General features: G+C 41.6%; 1 protein-coding gene across 1 annotated transcript in view; it reads right to left on the reverse strand.

Annotated features, from left to right (window-relative positions):
- Window positions 1-19,723, reverse strand: part of camk1da (calcium/calmodulin-dependent protein kinase 1Da) — a 55,087-nt gene extending 35,364 nt beyond the window's left edge. Inside the window, exon 1 of the mRNA XM_046378785.1 lies at window positions 19,432-19,723. Coding sequence (XP_046234741.1) covers window positions 19,432-19,529 — 98 coding nt within the window. The 5' untranslated portion in view covers window positions 19,530-19,723. The remainder of the gene's footprint in view (window positions 1-19,431) is intronic.
- Between the last annotated feature and the right edge of the window lie 410 nt (window positions 19,724-20,133).

Below are 20,133 nucleotides of genomic sequence, written 5' to 3' on the forward strand. Positions count from 1 at the left end.
TACAAAAAAAAGGTCAGCTGTGTGTGTGCATGGCTCAGATGGACATTGACACACTCATACACAGAGACAGGGATATTGTCAGCTCGGTAGGTCTGCTCCTGCCTGATCAATAATTAGTTTAATCAAAGCAGAATGGACTCTGCTCACTCACATGTGCACGCACACACACACACACACACACACACACGTTGCAGCAGGCCGGATAATGACAGAGCATAGAGAAGGACAATTATCCAGTGCCAAACTATCGTCATCACTGAGCAGACTGCATACACACACACACACACCATAATTTTCATGTGCTCTGAATTCAAAGTAACGTGCTTGAATTGTGTGTCACTGTTTTGATGCCAATAAAAAGATATGCCACTTCCTGAAACACACACATACACACACACACACATACTTAGAGATCATTGGTAGACTGTAATTGAGAAAAGATCAGAGGAAAACCCAAAGCAGAGTTGGAAAAACAGAAAGAAATAATAAGAGTGAAATGTTTGAAATATTTGTATGAGGCAGATTAGGAGGAGGGAGCAACACTGACAAAGACAGAGAAATAGAAGAAATGCAATGATGTGGTTTGGTGGAAAAATATCCCCTGCTTTAGTTTTGGGCACAAGCCATTTGGCTCTGGGACAGCAACATTTCCTCTGAACTATTATCCACTACCCAGCAGGCTGAGCGGTTTCTGCACCCCGGGAGTCCAAAGCATGAGCAGTGCCATGTTCAGCCCCTCAAACCAAAGCCCAAGCCTTTTGTCTGACACAGGAAGCTGATCTTGTTGCATTTATGCATTTACTGTAAAAAAAAAAAAAAAGTGGATCAATAGGGCTCAAATGTCCCATTTACAAGGCAGCCATGGCTTGCCTGTCACATGATTAACAATTTCAATAATTAACAACAAGTAACATGTCATCTTTCATGCCGTATTTCATCTAAGCGTCTTTTCTTGTATCTCTTGAAACTCACATTTTCAGTTTCACTATTGCTTTTTCGTGACACCACAGTTCAGATGATGGCTGTGAACACAATCTGTTGCTGCACACCAAGCAGTGAGTGTTTATCCAGAATGTGGAGAAGTTCACACAATGGAGGGCAGGTGAAGCCACAGAAAGGTGGGGATTCATTTTAATGAATCCCCACCTTTCAAGTTGCCAGAGCGTAAAACATGCCCCCTCCCCAGCTATTACACAGTGGAAATGTAATGTGTTTGAAAGGATGAATGAGAATATTTTCATCTCTTATTCATCTTGGGTTTGAAAATTCCATTCATTAGAAACCTGTTATGCGGTAGCTTCAATAAATCAGTAGAACAAGATGCTGCAGGACATACACAGTGTGTGAAACTGAAACTCAGAGTATGATTCAACTTTTCTTTCTCATTACTGATTATGATACTATGTCTGAGTGCTGATCTGATCCAGTCCTAACCCGATCATATACGTTTTAAACAAAACACTGGTTTTCCTGTGCAATGAAGTGATGACTGGTGCACCAAAAAATAAAAAACAATGTAAAGGTTCAAGAGATCATTTAAGATAAGCTACAGTAATGAACTGTGACGCAGTATAACTGGTGAGCTTTAACTTTTCAGTACAAAGTTTCATCGTCTCACAACAGTTCCAAAATGATCTCAGGACCTCTTGTTGGTCTCTGACCCCCAGGTGGAAACCTGCTTATTTGAATCACCATGGCAACGGGAGGCAAGACATGATGGGTAGAGATTTTATTGCAGCTGCTGTGTAAACACAGTGGAGTAGAAAAACAGGACTGAACAATACAAAGACAGAGTTTTCAGCGAAACCTCACTAGAGTAACTGGTCTCCATATGTAAAAAACACAAACACTTGGAGTGAAATTAGGGAAAGAGAGCAAAGAGCCTCCTTCCTTGTGTGTCTTCCTTCCTCTTTTATTGTGAGCGTGTGCATGCGTGCGCTATAAGGCCTTTGTTGCAGAGCGCGTAGGCTTAAATAGCACTGTTGCCACGGCAGCAATTAAGTGCCAATTATAGTCTATATTCTCACTGTGGCTCCGATGACAGAAAATGAAGAGAGAGAGAGAGAGAGAGAGAGAGACAGCACTGAAAGGAAATGCCTGCACAGTCTTCTGTGCAATTAAGACAAAAAGCCACAAAGCTGACATGTCAACCAGAATTTGGTCTAAAGACTCATGATGTTGTATTTCACCCAATTGTCCATATGGGTGTGAAGAATGGGCTCCAATCCACCAGCAATATCACAGCAGATGGTACATGCATGCAGAGCTCTGTAGGACAAAATTAAACATTAACAGAAAAACATGAACCAATACATGTAGGCGAGATTACTTCAGGACACTATCTGATACTGCTGGTAATAACATTTAAAGTAATTGAATCAGTGCACTGGATTTGTGTGAAATACCTGTTGAGATCCCATCTGTGGATAGAGAGGAACTGAGATACACATGATGATTCAAAATCTTAATTCAGTGGAAACCAGAGAAGAAAAACAGATGATTATCCGTTATCTCTTAAAAGCTGTTATCTGGGCTTAATCTGTAAAGTATCTTGTGCACACTTCCGATTTTCCATAGAAAAGATGCCAATCCTGAGGTCGGAACACAACACATGTGGTGATAAAGCGTCTTGGGCCGTGTTAGTGGCTCTGTGAGGCTCTATTTAGTCAGAGAGGTGCTTTAAGCTCGACGTTAATGTCAGCAAGCCAGAATGTTTACAATGACTGAAGGAAGATATGCTTGTTATTAGCTGGTATAATGTTTGCCATGTTCAATATCCTATTTTTCATTTGTTAGTAAAGTAAAACTGAGACTGAGAGGAATGAACTGTGTTTAAAGATGATGGCAACAGATTTTTCTCCACTCTGTCAGTGCTTAATGTTGCTTCACCTTATTTGAATAATGCTTATAATACCTTCTTTAACAGTATCAGTATTTTCAGACACAGAATTCAGGAGAGGCTTAAGATGCATGTATGTGTGTGTGAGTGTGTGTAATTCAGTAGTAGCAGGCAGGGACAGCACAGGGAAAGAAAGAAATACGATGCTTCCTGTCTGCTTTGTGTAGAGTGTGCACATCACACAGATATGGATGCACATGCACAAGCACAGGCACAATGTAGCCTATGAGGTATGGACCTGCCATGGCAACAGCCCTGACCACTCCTGGGATGTCAGGAGACTTCCCTTCTGTTTACATTAATCGCCATGGAAACAGCTTCAGCCTGTGTGTGAGGATGATCGTGGTCATTGGGCCATCCAGTGTTGCATGTGAAAGCAAGAGGCTACATGCGTCTGTGTGTGTTCATGGTCCTGTGTGTTTTTGAATCTATGTGTATGTGACTGTGTGTGATTTTGTGAAATTTGGGAGGGTACATCTGTAAGTGCAGACCAGGTTGTGTGCTTCCAAGGAGGGAGAAAAGGAAGGAAACATAACAGATGATGAAAACCCACCGCAGGAGCAGTAAAGAATTAGCCTGTGAGATCCAGCAAAACAGAATCACTAACAAGAACTATTAATGTTTGTCAGTGAACTTTATTTTATTTACTTCTGTGATGAAATATTGACACTCTTTAAAGCTGGATTATGTTTTATATTAACAATGGATCAAATGAGTACATGTAACGTAAAAGTTGCAACTAGCTGTAGTTCAGAGCCCACAGATAATCATGACCCAGTTACCCCTCAGTTTTCCTGTTTCGTGTTCGTGTTTATTATGAGCTTATTGTTTGGAAAATTAAGGTTTTCACTGTTTTGGTTCACTGCTCTCATTAACTTTGTTTCCAGTAGGAGGAAGTGATTGTCAGAGAAAAAGCTGTAATAAACCCACTGTTCAGTGGCTGACCAGAACTAAATGGAAGACCATAAACAACAGAACTAAATACTGGACCTAAAGATGCAGCCTGGGGCAGTTTTACAAATATAAAACTTCCATGGATCAAAAATTCATCATAGAAAATCATCAGGTGGTCAGAAAAAAATATCATCAGGCGGTCAGAAACACAACTCTACCTCACTGCTAATGACACTCACCGTCTGTCAGATGTACGAATAGGCAACTCTTTGCCTACTGATTTGTTGTAACATCTTTATGTGGCAATGATGCTGTGCTTATGATTGGCAGCCCCCATGTATATATATATATATATATACACCGCTATAACTACAGCTGCTAGTGGAACAGCTATAGTTGTTATACTAGCAGAACATGTTTGAAGATCACTGTAAACACGCTAATATTTGGCTGACATTTGGTGTTTTTATATTCTGGTTTCTTTGTACAAATCTAACATTTACGAATGGTCTCAAATCTACAATAAAAACAGCACAGCACTACATTCATAAACTGTCACAGCGAGAAAGATATTTTGATGACAGAGCAGTCGATGATGCGGCAGTCTCCTGTGACCTTGGAGATTCCCCTCGCTACTGACACACACACACACACACACAAGCACAATGGATGGCCCACAATAGCATCAAATCTGGTACAAGGCTGACTGCAGTGACAGCAACAGAAATATCCAGTCAGCCTAACAAGAATCATGCTGAGAGAGAGGGAGGCATACAGAGAGATGTGGAGGGCTGGTGGGAGGGTGTCAAATACTGAACATATTCAAAACGTTGGAGCTGATCTGTCTTCTGTCAGTAAACAGGACAGACACAGTGTTTGCCTGATTGACATTAACAAAGCCATGTCTTACTTCAGGTATGACCATATTCATTTTTCCAGCAGTTTCACACACTCACTCACTCAACCTCACACACTGTATAAAGCGGCCAATTCTGGATCTACTGGTGTGCATACATTAACTTAAAGCCTATCATACTGACATGTTTGTCTATTTTTCCAGTTTGCACTTTTCTATTTTTACTGGCAAATGCAAGTGAAACACTTGCACTGTTGAGTCTTGTCTTACAAAAACAAGTACTGAAGAAGAAGTAGTCATCAAAATAAACACAGAAACATTTACTGAAAACACACTTAAGTCGAGAGTAACTGAAAAAAAAGCCTTTTATTTGATGTGGATATGAGTGGAATTATTTCCTCCTTCTTCCTTCCTTCCTCAGGCAAAGAAGTGAGCATATTCCTGTATTTATTTGTGATGAAATGACATTCTTTGCTAGTTGTCCCCAGTACATGTACATAATAAAGCAGCATCAGCATCATCTCCCATCACAAACAGCCGCAGATCAGATGAGAGCCCCCCCGTCAAGGTCTGTCTAACCACATGAAGACAATAAGATTAGACAAGACCATCTGTGTTTGAAATGTTACATCACTGATGTCCATAAATTTAGCCTGATATCTATCTATATCTAAATATATATATATATCTATATAAAATATATATCACTATATATATATAGTGATATATCTTTTTTTCTCTTCATCAGGCCACTCAAAAGAGTGTGACCAGTTTAACACACACACCTGGCTTTCACACACCGTTAGCCTGAATCTTTAACGGAGTCGGTTGGAGCATGATAGTCTTTGTGCATATATTATCAAACTTCATGAGCATGAACATAAAAGACCCACTTACTGGTGCCTGTCAGCTCAGCGTCAGCACGGTCCTCTGATGTCCTACTGACTTCACAACCAGAGCTCGCTGCACTGTGTGTTGTCAGTTCTGTAAACATTAGCTTCTAGCGCTATTTCAAACCCATATAGCTTCAGCTGCTTCATCCTGCCTTGCACAGAATCGCGTAGATGTGTGGCAGCAGTAGGATAACGGAGCAAACTTAGGACCACCTGCCTCTTGAAAGAATGTACATCAATGCATAATAAAGATGTAAGTAAAATTAGTGCAATAAATGTATTCAAATGAAAAGGAATAAAAAAAAAACCGAATGACTTTTCTATACAAATATACTCAATTAAGACAAGGTATTTAGGACACATGACACTTAAAGGGATTCGATGGCTGCATTAAAACTACTCTGAAAAGCACATTTCAGTCAAAAAAGTTACTCAGCTGTGGGGGAAAACAATTGTGCTACACTATACAACCTGCCAGGTCGCTGGGGATTTTATCTACATGTATCACACATTGTGGGTAAACATCCCAGTATTTACCTAAGATGGAGCCCTTTCATTATGTTTCCATTCCCGTTATCTTAACACAGTGTGGTCTGGTTCTGAGGCAGGAGGTCAACATATCAACTTCCATCGGCTCCTCCGTTGGCCAACACGGAGAGACAAGACAGCCATCTAATCCTTTGCGTGTAATGTATCCTAAATACCCACTAAAAAGTCTAAAATGTACAATGGAGATGCAAATGCTTCATGCTTTACAATCACCAGCTCATTCATTCCTCTGTGTGGCTGACAATACACACAGGTGGACAGCCATTAGAGCCCGTCTTTTCCATTCTCTTATGTATGGGAGGACTGGTCCTTAACTGAAAAAAAGATCCTTTCCAGCCAAAATTAACAGTTAGAAATGGTCAATTCCTCCATGTGTCTCTGAGTTAACTGCAATAAGCTGCACAGAAGACAGTTCTCAAAAACACACTGGCAAAGTAATGTGTGTGGAAGGAAGCTGCTGTTCCGAATCTTTTGTATTGTCTTTTCCAAGCACTGAACACATTTAGTCTAATTGAAGCCCCAGCATCAGTGTAAACATTTATATCACCTTAAAAGACCTTCATTGGCTGTTCAATGAGAACATGACTGAGAGTGTTACTGAAGGGCTCTACAGTTTCACCACCACAAGCTATTAGATGTAGCTCTTTGTTTCCAGTCTGGTTGTTCAACATGGAAATTAGTAATTAACACGCAAATCTTCCCCCATAACGGAGACTTACATGTTTGCTTTAGAGATGCATCAAACAACTGTCTCTATTGAATTAGTTGTTTCAGTGTAAACAGGCCTACTGCAAACATTCAAAGACGATGTTGTTGTGCGTTGACTGCAGGTTTTTGTATCCAAGCACTGGCAACTTGCTACAACCTACATTACTGACACACAGATACAAACACACACACATGCTCAAACTTGCATTGCCTTCTCATGCAACTACGCATTCGCTTTCCAAGCAGCTCTGACGTCTCTTTTTCACATATACAGACCTAACCACAAATACCGATCACACCCAGCCGGTCATTTAGTCGTCTTTATCTTGGCTCCGTTCAGCAGATTACAAACTCGTTTCAGCACTGCTAGTATCACAATAGTACAATCAAAGAAACACGAACATAAGAGACATGTGTAAACAGTGGTACAAAGTTGTTAAGGGTGCGGCTGGCCTTGAGAATATGGAGTGTGAAAGGTACCTACCAAAAGCCAAACAAGAATAACTGAATATGAGTGGCAGCCACATGACTGAAATGTGACTGTAATATTAGCATTGAAATGGGGCTGGATCATATGACCTAAAAATGAATTAGGAGCCAGTATCTCCCAGCTGACTTGGTTTTGCGTAAAAATGCTTAAACAGTGATGAGAGTTTCATCAAAATCCACCCAGCAGTAATTTGACATATTCAGCAGATTTACATAAACTCAAGAAATCAGTTTAATTTTGCAGTCAATGACATGTTTTTGTACTATGTAAAAACAGCACACTGTGGTTTTAACAAGAAGGTCATGTGGCTGAACTATTTCACGGGGTTGTGAGGTCGCTGTAATAACCAGATGAGACACCAGGAAGTCAGTGCGCCTGAAGCACATTGTGTTGTTCTTTCACTTGGGAGCCTGGCTAGCTGCTTCCCCACCTTCCACCACCTTTACGTTACGAGTGCTCTGATTGATCGTACAGCGGTCTTTACTGGCTGATTTTCATGCTGAATAGTGTGATGTGTGGAGTCTGTAAAGGCCGATCAGTAGAGCCAATCAGATCTACATGCATGACGGTTTCTCTACGTACAGCTGCAGAAATCATGATTAGAGCACACTTGCTTTGCGCTAAGCTAACCATCTCGCTTCATTTCCACCATACACACGCAAACGATCTGTACTTCCAATGCAATTATGTCTGAATGTTTACTCTGTTAAATGACGACCAACTTCAATGTTGCTTTGCGTGAATTTTAGTTTCAGCAAACTTGGAATTCTTATTAACATGAGGATGTGCTGCTACCTCTAGTGATCATGTGTCGCAACTTTTATGTCGCCATTTTGCTTTAAGTGACAGCGACCTTTGAGAGAGAGACAGACAGGAAACTTGGGACAGAGAGAGGTATGTCAGACAACAAAGGTCCTCCTGCTGGAATGGAAACTGGGGTCTGAGCTGAACTACGAGCCCTGATCTGGATTTTCTACCAACTGTGAGACACAATGAAACCTCTTTTGACTGATGAGGATAATATCCGAAATGATGTTGGAAATCCAGTGAGCATTATCTGAGACTCTGCATGCGAGCTACAGTGAAGTTTTCCTCCCCTCAGACAAAATGTGGATGATCAACTATTGTGTCACGATGATGTCATTACATCAACGTACAAATTAAATGATGAAATGCACATCTGCTTAGGAGCTCTGACTACATGCAATGGGTGTGTGCAGAGTGCAAGTGGCTGTCAGACAAATGAGCGCTGCTCTGACTAGACTGATGACGCATGCAACATTTTCTCATGCACACATCGACGCACACAGCTGGAAGTGACCAAATGGTAAATTTTGCATACAAATGAGTTCCACTGTAACACAGCCTCTCTCCCTCTCTCTCTCTCTCTCTCTCCTTAAAGCTGCTTACAGAGTCTGAGATATTGTAAAACTTTGGCATTTCAAGTTTTGTTTTTGTGCGTGTGTGTTTGTGCATAAGTGTGTAGCATTGTGTTCTGCTCAAGGACAACTCGATGGTAAGTGGGCCAAGCTGCGCCAGATAAACAGCCATATACACATACACACACTGATCTAAGTACAGTAGTGGGACTCAGTGAAAGTAGGTCTGCTATAATACAGAAAAAGCCTCCAAGGTGCAGATGAGTGTGTGTGCGTGTGTGTGTGTGTGTGTGTGTGCATGTGTGTGTAACGCCTAACAGAGCAGAAAGTGTGCGTGTCATTTAACAGTGTGTGTGTGTGTGAGTGAGTTTTGGTATGCTAACTATAGTGATAACTGTTGCGCCCACGCGACTGTGTGCGTATGTGTGTGTCTCAGATACTGTGCGTCTCTGGTAATGTTTTTGTCATGTGGCTCACGTACGTGTGTACGTTTGGCTCTTTCTTTGTTTCTCTGAGTGTATGTTTTCTGTGATTGTGTGCAAGCGTGTGTGTATGTGGGTGCAGTCTGCCCTAAATTACCTGTCCAGAAGACGGAGTGTGTGTGCTGGCCAGCCGCGGAGCTGCCACGGCGCTGCTTCCATTAACGGCAGTGATCATTCACAATCTGATGGGCAACAGCTAGCTGTTACCAAGGGAACCTGCTGCATGCCTGCCAAATATTATTTGAGTACATGTTGTTACACTATAACTACTCAGCCATCAGATTGCTATACGATAAGGGTCAGGAAAGGTTACTGCTGTGAACAAGATGTTAAATGAAGACAATAAGCAGGTGAGTTATTAGAATATGAAATAAAAATGACCATGTGATAAATCTACTGAAATAAAAATGTCTCGCTCATTGGTCACAGTTACCAACTAGATCACAAGCTGGACAGTCTAAAATTGTATTTAAGATTATATAAAACATCACTGATAAGCTGATGGTATCACAACATTTCAAATGTGTTAGACTCGTGCCCGCTGTACATTTGCTATTTAACAATCATGCTGTTGTAACCCATCACCCACTGACAAATTCAGGTTGTAGCCGAAAGTAAACAAGTGGCCAACTGCAGCAGAATGTTGCTTTGAAACCCACACAGTACTAAATTGTGTGAGGGAATTCACGTGTTCTTGGACCCCACTTCCCACAGATCAGAACAGCACAGCCTGTGCAAGATGGGTCAGTTGGCAGTTTCATCGCCTGTTAGTCACCAATTGTTTCTTTGGTCACAACGCTAGCAGACACCAGAAAAAAAAAGTACACAGTTTCACACACATGAGTGAGTCTGTTGTGTTAGCTCTGGCAACCCTCTCAGGCAGACTAACCACTGCTGAGTGATGGAAACCCACTGGGATACACGCTCGATAACCACTGTGTTACCTCATTCTGCGATAGGTCGTGACTTCACTGAAAATCTGCGAGATTATCATCAGTGTTCCCAAGTGGTATTATCCTAGGGGCGCAAAGACAGTCGGATTGCTTTCTGTTTTCTGAGTAGCAACTACCAATAACACAGGACAAAGGTGTGAGTTTATTCACTCACCTAGTCTATAATGGAGACAGGTAAGTAGACTTCCTGCCTGAATGGATCACCAGTCAGCGTTCACTTTCCCATTAGATTTTGTTCCCAGTGGCAGACAAAATTGCATCATGAAAGCAAGGTTTATAGGGAATCATGATAAAGCAAAAACACTACTCCATTGCTAGTTTAAGCCCCTTTGTACAGCTTTGTCCAGAAGGTGCTTAAGAAGAAGACACATAAAATATAGTAATCTAGGCCTTTAAACTAAAACTTTACAGTTGTCTAAAACCATAGATTTTCCAGTCTGCAATTTGATATATATATTTCACATTTTTACTAAATTATGAATTTCACCTGATTGAAATGCACAAAGTCAACTCCACATCTCTCCTCTGGCATGGTCCCACAGGCAAGCTGGCCAGTTAGCTTTAATTATTTTGGTTTTACAAATAGATTGGAAAATACTTATATGTATATAGTCCTGCGATGCAGAGAGAGAGGCCACTACTGTGCCATCTTTGCCTGGGTTGTACTGACTTCAGTGGAAATGGCCTGTTTATTATCAGATTAATCTTTGTTAATTACCATTGATTTTTTGGGGGGTCTCTGAATTCTCTATTTTTCAGTATATTTTTCCACTATAACAGAACAAATTTCTAAATGTGCCAGTGACAGAGATAGCTATCTGCAATTATGACACATTGGTTGAGGGTCAGATTAGAGCCCAGCGCATACAGTGTTCATGTTCTTTCCTGATACTAACTTTAATTTAAATTTAAAGCAACTTCTCTGGCTATGATTGCATTTTGGAAGCAAACTGAGATATTTCATAGCAACAACAAAACGCAGATGGCCTCAACTGAACTATTTAAGTTTCAGTTTGTACGACCCAACGCTTTCCAAACAGACAAGGAAAAATAATATAAAAAAATACTGAATAGTTGAACTTGAGCTGAACACTCCATCTACATGGTGAACATCAACAGAGGGATGATGCACTTAATCTCACAAGGCCCAGTCTCACACATACAACCAAGCATGTAGCTACATGTCTGTTTACTGTTAGTGAAGCAGCAGTCTGAATGAATCTAGCAGGGAACCCTAACATAAATCATGATGACATCAATAAAACCCCACTGATATAAGGCTCTGGGAAATCTAATTAAGCTCTGATAATGTGGCTAAAGGTCTGCATTATGTTGATAGCTAACATTTTATTCAACACTACATCACTGGACTGAGCTGAGGATACCTTTCTGCAAAGTTTCCTTGTCTCACTCTGAAAATCAATCACAGCGATGCAACCTGTTCTCTCGCTCGCTGTCGTCTCAACAGGAGGCGAGCAGGGAAAAAAAAGAAAGAAAGAGAAGCTCAGATCTTCATGTTCCTGCAGCGGACAAAGCCTTACACAGAGAGGCAGACGGAGGCAGAGTGAGTCCGTCTGACCAATGATTCATTCTAGATTCTCAACGGTTTCCCCCATCCTCTCTCGACTGGGCAATCGTCTCTCAGGTGAGCCTATCACTGCGGCTGTTTACCATCAATTCATTATTACCACATTATTCTGCATTAATCTGCAGACTGTAAGGATCTATCAGCTTTTACTCTCCATTTTCATGAAGGGTCACCAGGTTGTATTTAGAAGGAACTGAAAAGAGGAAGAGAGAGCTGCCCTTTCAAAGCAAAACCTTTCAGAGTTTATGGTGACGGCAGATGGCAGAAGGAAAGGAAGGCTGAAAAATCATTTCCAACATATTCAACCCTCAGCGGAGGAACAGGACACCCCCAGCACATCTTGAGTCCCCCCCCCCAGCCTTATATGTGCTTCTATTCCCTACTCTCTTTGCTTTTCAGTGCAATTCCTCTTCCCCGCTCTTTTGTCCTCCCACTTTCTTCTCTCCTCTGGTATTTTGTTATATTTTGCACTGCCACTGACAGAAGGAGCATCAAGCAAAAATATGCTAAGCTGCTTTACGACTTGCCTTTCCGTTCAGGTACACTCCATAAAAACCTGTCAACTTTTAAATGTTGCTTTCCTTTCAAATTAATATTGAAAGTGATAACTTAAAAGATTTTAATATAAACAAGTATCTTTCTATTTTCTGTCTGCCTTGTTTAACAGTGATTTATTAGATGTCCAGTTTTCCAACAGCTTTTCTATGTGCTTCTCTGAGCAGTTTGTGTGGTGGGAATAGCACTAAGACTTCACCATAATCCACCGTGTTCAACCTCCAAGGGCTTCTACCATGATGAAATGGATTATTGGAAATCTGAGAATGAGTTAAGCATCGACCTGAAACCCAGATGTGTCATATAGTGTGACACTTAAGCTAATCTTTGTTATGGTTTGCCGACTGAGGGCACTTGGCTTCTCTGTAGAAGTACTCGCTGAGTGCTTCTAACAAGATATACAGGTAACGCAGGCGAGCCCGAAGTAAAACTACAAGCAGCGTAATTCCAACACACAGCGCAGTCTGAAAGCATTTCCCTGAGGGTAGCCACAACACTCATTGACAGATATTTAATCTTGGTTTATTCAGGAAACAGGGTCTGCTCTGTTTCACAGACATTCGGCGTCACAGTCACATTGAACGTTTGACCACAGGCATTACTGGTCAAAGGGACAGAATCCTTTCAGGTTTGCACAGCTGGTTCATCGTACTTGTCTCTCACTGCCAAGACAATTTAATGTTAGAGAAATACCTCCGATTTGAAATGACATTTTTCTGGGGTTTTAAAGGCGGATGATTCTGGAGGAAGATAGCTGATTGACGATTCTTATTCCCAGGTCATCGAATACCAACGTTGTAGGTTGGTGGCTCGCACATATACTATCTGTTACAGCAAGAACTTTAATGACAATGCATTCTAAATACAGCTGCGCAGCCATAACAGTTTCCACTCTCCTGGGAAGGCTTTCAACAAGACTTTTTGCCCATTTATTCAGTCATTTATTCAGTAGAGCATCAGTGTGAGTTCAGGGACTGATGTTGCACCAAAAGGTCTGGATCTGTGGACCAGTCAAGTTCTTCCACACCAAACCCCCCTGTAAGAGTCATAACAACAGTGTTCAATAGCTAACTGAAAAATGTTGTAATGCCCCTTTTTGGGTTGATTGTTTGTGATGTCAGAGCCACTTGGGCATCACTTGGGCATCAGCTATGATTAAGCAGCCTAAGGAGCAACATAGTTGTTTTTGCTTATTTAAGTAAAGATTTTTTAACACAGTTACCTTGTCAGAATATTCATTACTAGCAATCAAGCCTATTGCTGAAGGTTTGCTTAATAGTGGCGGTAAAGAAGATTATTGGACAGATTGCAGCTACACCACCCAACCATGTCTTTATGGACCTTGCTTAGTGCACTGGGGCACAGTCATGCTGAAATACAGAAGGACCTTCCTCAAACTGTTGTCACAAAGTTGGAAGCATAGCTTTGTCCAAAATGTCTTGGTGGGCTGAAGTATTAAGATTTCCCTTCATTGGAAGTAAGAGGTCGAGCCCAAATCCTGAAAAACAGCTACATAAGAGGTGTGCCTCAACACTTTTTTCTATATAGTGTACTTGCAAAATGTTCCAGCGTTCACAAGTTGCTGACTTTGTTTAGTGCTGACCATTTCGCTTACAGGGGGGAGTTTTCTCACTAAACACAGCAGCCTGGAAACAAGGCTGACGACAGAGATGGGACTGAACCAAAACATTGAAGGTGGCATTCAGAAAACGATGAGCAGAAAGACTTTAACACTCTCTGTAGAGCTGCTGGGTGATCATCCAGTGAGGGTTTGTTGCTACAAGTGACAACTTTGGAAATATTTTCTTTTTCAACTTTTAATAGAAAAATTCAAGTGTAGCTTCAATCTTTTCTCCTGTGGAATTTTACAAGAAACTTATATACAAACACATAAATAGTGCTGTTTTCTCATCTGGTTTAAACATGTTGGATGACCAAAACACTAACTCGTACACAGTGTGGGGCCTCTCTGCTGAGAGCGGAGATGCAACTAATTTATTTAGGCACAAATTACCACGTAATGTCTTCTGGTGACTTCTAATGATGTTTTGAGAGGAAACAACAAGGCTCACGTCACGCAGCTCTACTGATCCCCAGCACCCTGTCACCAAAATATGGTCACCCTCCCAACTCATAACAAACAACATTTGTCTCCCAGCAGGCCATGTCCCTGATTTCCCCTTCTAACAGCAGATGTTGTTGTCGAGACCCTTTAGTATTGCACAACGGGCTTGAAACCAAATCCTCCACTCAGGAGCATTACCACTGAGTGTCCCGTTTCCTCAGCCAGGACACAGCAAATGCATAACTGCAGATCATGTACGACATCTCCATCTTCAGCTGTCTTTCCCAAAAGAGTTGTCGTTTAATAGATCACAAGGAAACAGCATTTTGTCTTGCTCCCGTGACTGACAAAAACCGAGTCACAGTGGGATAATCAGGGCAAGTTGCCCCAGACAAAAACGGGAACAGTGAAGTGTTATTGATGCATAATGTTTTTAAAGGTTTTTTTATGTGAAGCAATGGTACAGCATGAGTTAAATGCTACTGTAATTAAGTGACAAAGTGACAGGTTACAAGAAAAAAAAGTGTTTCAAATATCAAATTATTGGCAGTGTGGAAAAATGGAAAAATATCTGAAGTGGGACTCAGATAACGTGATGCTTTCATTCCCTTATTTACACTAAATGCCTGAGTGGTTACTGAACACGTGGCTGTGTTTACATACATGAACAGCAACACAGCAGCGTGCACACAGCTGTTGGATGATGGAGACATGTGTGTGTGTGTGTGTGTCACAACAGCACAGAGACAACAGGCTTTCAGCACAGGGCCATTATAAGCTGGATGTGGTGGCCCAGAGGCTTAAAATAGAGCGCTGATCCGATAATGGACTAAAGTTTATGATCATTAATACTCAGAGGTCTGGACACGTGTCAGTCTGTGCAGAGACATGACCCTCCCCTTCCACACACACACACACACACATGCACACAAAATTTCACATGAAATGCATTTAGTGTTGAGGAAAGTCTTAACAGCTGGCAAATGCAAGTGTTTTATTTGCTTCATGCACCTAGAGAAAAAGTGACTTTTCCCCTCTGCTGCTTTTAAATGTCCTGCTCTCTCTCTCTCTCTCTCTCTCTGTGTGTGTGTGTGTGTGTGGGCGGCCCGTGTGACATGACTGTAGCTCAAATTTAGTAGCATTAAGATGCCAAACTGAGATCAGCATATTCACTGTTAATCTGTGTTGAAGTCCTCAGCTCCTCTAAAACTAGAAGACAGACAGAAGCACCAGCGTCAGTGATGATGTCAACAACGACAGCATCACCAACAGTGTCATGAACAGAGTAACAGCTAATACAACTCAGTCTCATTTTTGGCCATAATTCATATTAAAACTTTCAGTTTTGCCTCTGACTAAAACACGTATCTCACATCAGGCTTTGTTATGACGATCTCTACGTGTTCATCGCTTAGTTTGGTGAGTGAACTTTGGTCACAGTGACTCGAAATAACGATGCAACTATAAAAATAAGACCTAAGTTGAATGTGGAATTTCATTCATGACCTTGACCTTCAGGACTCTAATTACAAGCTTTCTTCCCTCAGCGCATCCAACTGTATCTCATTTTTTTTTTTTAACTTATGTTGTGACTTTTTGATGTTCAGAGACATTTCTGTTTAGTAGACCTTTATTTTGAAATATCACTTAGAAATTACAGGTTTATCATCTCTGCTATGCTGTCTGATGATGAAGACTGAGAGACGAGGCTAGAAACCCCAGAGAAAAGTCGGGAAGTCAAAAGAGCCCCATTTTTCCTGCAAATCCATATCACAAGCAGTATCAACAACACATTTCTTCACAACAAATTCCAAAACGCGACTATCTTTATCAATACATTTACAGACAACTGCCACAACAAAGTCCACAACTACATCCAAACAAAAAACAGCAAAAAACGAATCATCACGATCAACGTCAGCCAGTGTGAACATCAGCAGTAAGCCAACGACAACATCAGCAAAACATCACGGTAACAAACAACGCAGATAATTTCAGCTACATCAGCTATCTCCAACAACATAATAGCTCATGACATTACCAATCAACAACAACAACAAACAACAACACAGTTTTCCAGTCTGACAGAGGAAGAAAAACTGGCAGAAAAAGAGGAGATGATGGAACAGATGCATAGATGGACAGAGGATAAGTCTTCTGACATAATCAGAGTTTTCAAATTTCACTCCACTGCAGTAAAAAACTGTTTGTGAATGTCTGCATGTGCACAAATTTAGAAACACACAAAAACATGGGCCGGCAGTTCACTGATGAAGGTGGATTTGTCACATAGCAAAGAATCATCTTTTGTTCTATTTATGAGATGTTATTTATAACACAGATAAAAGAACTGAAACTTAAAAATCAGCGCCAGGTTCTCTTCTACTCTGTGCAAAAAGAGTCACAAAAAAAGAAAGGGAGTTTGACACAGGGACATGCAGGGAGATGTGTGACAGAGCTGCAGACATAAAGAGGAAGATATAGAGAGACATAAAGAGAGAGGAGGGGCGTTCTGCAGTCCCAGAAACAGTGGAGAGAACAGTGCCAGCAGCAGGGAAGTAGAGCATCAATTAAGGGCAGAGTGCCCTAGATGGCACAGTGACATTCCCACAATGCATCACCATCTCTGTCTCACTCATGCGTTGTCTTTGTGCAGAGCTACTTGGAAAGGTGTTCTGCTAAGTCCATTTAGTCTACGACCTCTAACCTCAAACATGAGGCTCATCCAAACTTTGGGAATCGCCGTGCTGAGCGGCAGCGAGCTGAAAGTTGCTCACAGTGACAAAAACACACGCCCATACTGCTTTTCTCTTCTTCATCTTTTCTGTCTGTTGGTCTTTTTTTTTTTTTGTCTTGTTCGTATTGTGATTCCTCCTGCTGGGAGGGAGCTGTGGCCTACCTGCTGCACACACACGGACACAAAGAACACACCCCTGCTGATACTAAATTATTGAACAATGAGCAACAGGGACACACACCGAATACACATCAGGGGAGGGTAATAAGACACCAAGGATAGCCTCATGTACATGCCTGCAAACACACACACACACACACCTGCCAGCATAAGCTTACGCTGACAATATTAATCGAGCATCGGGGAGCAGAAACACAACAGAAGAGCTGTTTATCACACATATACACAAACACACACAGAGTATGCAAAGGGCGACCCAGTGTGAAGAGACAAGACATGATGGGTCAGTGTCTCATCTCTGACATCACATCCTGTCATTACAGTCTGCAGCTCAGAAATGCTGACGCAGACACACTCGATACTGCGGCAACACTCACACTGGTCTGCCACAAGCTAAGGATTTCCCACATGTGCTGCTGCACCTGAACGCAACACTGCTGCTGGTGAAACTGCCTTGCTCACCCTGCCAGCTGATTTCGGACAAGAGCACACTTTTGTTTGGTTCCAGGCTGCTGCTTTTCATGCCTGCTCTCTTCGATAATTAAAAAACAAAACAAAACAAAACAAAAAAAAAAACAAACTCTTCTCCGTCACTGCTACCAACCCTCCTCTTCCTCGTCTCCTTCATCCTGCTTTTACATTTTGCTATTCACAAATCACTTCTCCCTCTCCCAAATGTTCCTCCTTTCCTCTTTTCTGCTGATGCATCCAGTTCAAAGATCCGTCAGCAGCTCTGGTTAATGTGTAGCTACAACATGGCTGACTCGGATCATTGAGTCCTGTACCATTCTGCGTCCTAAATGTGCGTGTGTGTCTGTGTATTTCACATCTGGTCCAAGTTTCAGGTGTGTTTGGATGTAAAACAGCCATCAGTCTTCACTGCGTCATTACCCAAAATGACTGAACTTCTTTCTGTTCAGGGCAAGTTTTCCTAATCCTTGCACAATTAATCCCAATCTGTATCCGCCCTGTGTGTGTGTCCCCCTCCAGGCGGCCGTCCAAACAGACGCAACTCATTCCTCACAGCATGAAAACCAATGGGGGCAGACAAGACGCTTACAGGGATTGGCTGTCAACCTGTATTCTCTTGCTGTTTGAATGAAGAGGGCTTTGAGGGAAGATGGAACAAGAAAGAGGAAGACAAGAAATTTCCTTACATGGATCTTGAGAGTGAGATCTCTTTTATCACCCACATGAAATAAAAAGAATGTGAATCCAACTAGTAGAAGACTGCGAGTGTAACAGTGACACTGTTACTGCTGACTGAAAATTCTGCAGCGTGGTCGAGCCATGCTGTCATCAACAAGAAAATCCCATCAAGGAATATCACAGAATGTGACAAAATGGTAAGGCGTCATTTTAAGCTCACTTTTAAGCACCACAGCACCTACGTGATTGCACAAGTCCCTGTATAAATAAAACATACAGCAGAACAGGCTACATTAAAACCATAGAAACACTATAGCATTACTAGTCATGGCAAATGCTCAGAAGATCACTATGAAGCCACCATCAATTCATTATGGAACAGTGAATAACTCAGCACCCAACATGGATACTACACTGTGCAGTTTGGAGGCAAACTGTAGTCATTTCAAATATTCTAGGAATTTTGTAGACATGTAATGGAAATTTTATAATTCCACAAAAGGAAGCAAGCAACAACAATTAGTGCTGCGTAAAGAGCTCTAAAACCTCAAGAGAAGTTCTTTCAGAAACATCACAAAAATGCTTCACCTGAAACCATAAAGCGGCAAAAAACAACCAGGGGACACCAAACCTCAAGTTACCAGAGGACACATAATGAGTCAGATGTAACACCTGAACACAACGTGTTGCGATTCATAGAGTGTAAAATTAGCTAGAATGAATGGTTGATACTGCTAGCTTAGCTCAAAGTAATGCAGAAGTATAACGTTAGATAGCTAAAATATACAAACGGTGCACTAGCTAAAAGTACCACGAATGCATAGACGGCGAAATGAGCTGAAAGTAATGAGCTACAAATAGTTAGCTAAAAAAAATAATGTTTCAAAGTTTCAGTCTCTAAGGTAACATCAGTGGAAGAGTATAATATTGCCATGAGTGCTTTAAGGTGACTGTAAACTCACTGTGGAGCCCCACATGTACACCGAAACCCAGTGGGAGTATTATCATCATACCGACATCTGAGGGGAAGTTAGGCAAAGGTGCTTGTACTCACGTGCCGAGGACTTCTTTAAAATCGAAAATCTTCTTGATGTCGTCGACTTGTTTTTTCCACGTCTCTCCTCTGCCGGTGTCTCCGTTCTCCCGAGCCATGGCGCTGCTTTACCGGCCCAAGTCTGACCGACACTGGGCTGCGGGAGGAGGAAGGATGCGGGGAGGCAAATAAAAGAAAAACGGAGAATTTAAATAAAAAAGAAGAAGAAGAAGAATGAGGGTGAGCTGAGAGTAAGAGGTCTGGAGAGTCCCGGTGGTATGTGCTCTGCTGCGGCAGGACCATGTGAGTCCTCCTGCAGGTTACCGTGTCCCTGCTGCCTCCCTCCTCCTCCTCTCTCTCTCTCTCTCTCACTCACTCACACACACACACACACGCACACACTCCTCCCCCTCCTCCCCCCTGGTCGTCTGGACAGCAGCTGTCATCATCACGGGAAAATAACAACATTTCTCGTCGGGCATTTCAAAATAAAAGCCTGTTGATTTACATGATGCAGGAGCATGAGTATTGGGAGGTTATTTGATATTCAAATTGGTTAAAAAGTTCCAATAGCAATAAAGTATATGCTAGTACTATTACCACTACTAAAACTAATAATATAGAATTATCATCATCGTCATCATCACTATCATCATACACATGCCTACAGGTTTTTTTTTAATTTTTTTTTTCAACTTAGTAAAAACAATATTAACAGCAGAA

The sequence above is a fragment of the Scatophagus argus genome, chromosome 22, assembly GCF_020382885.2.
Source record: "Scatophagus argus isolate fScaArg1 chromosome 22, fScaArg1.pri, whole genome shotgun sequence".
Lineage (NCBI taxonomy): Eukaryota > Metazoa > Chordata > Actinopteri > Scatophagidae > Scatophagus > Scatophagus argus.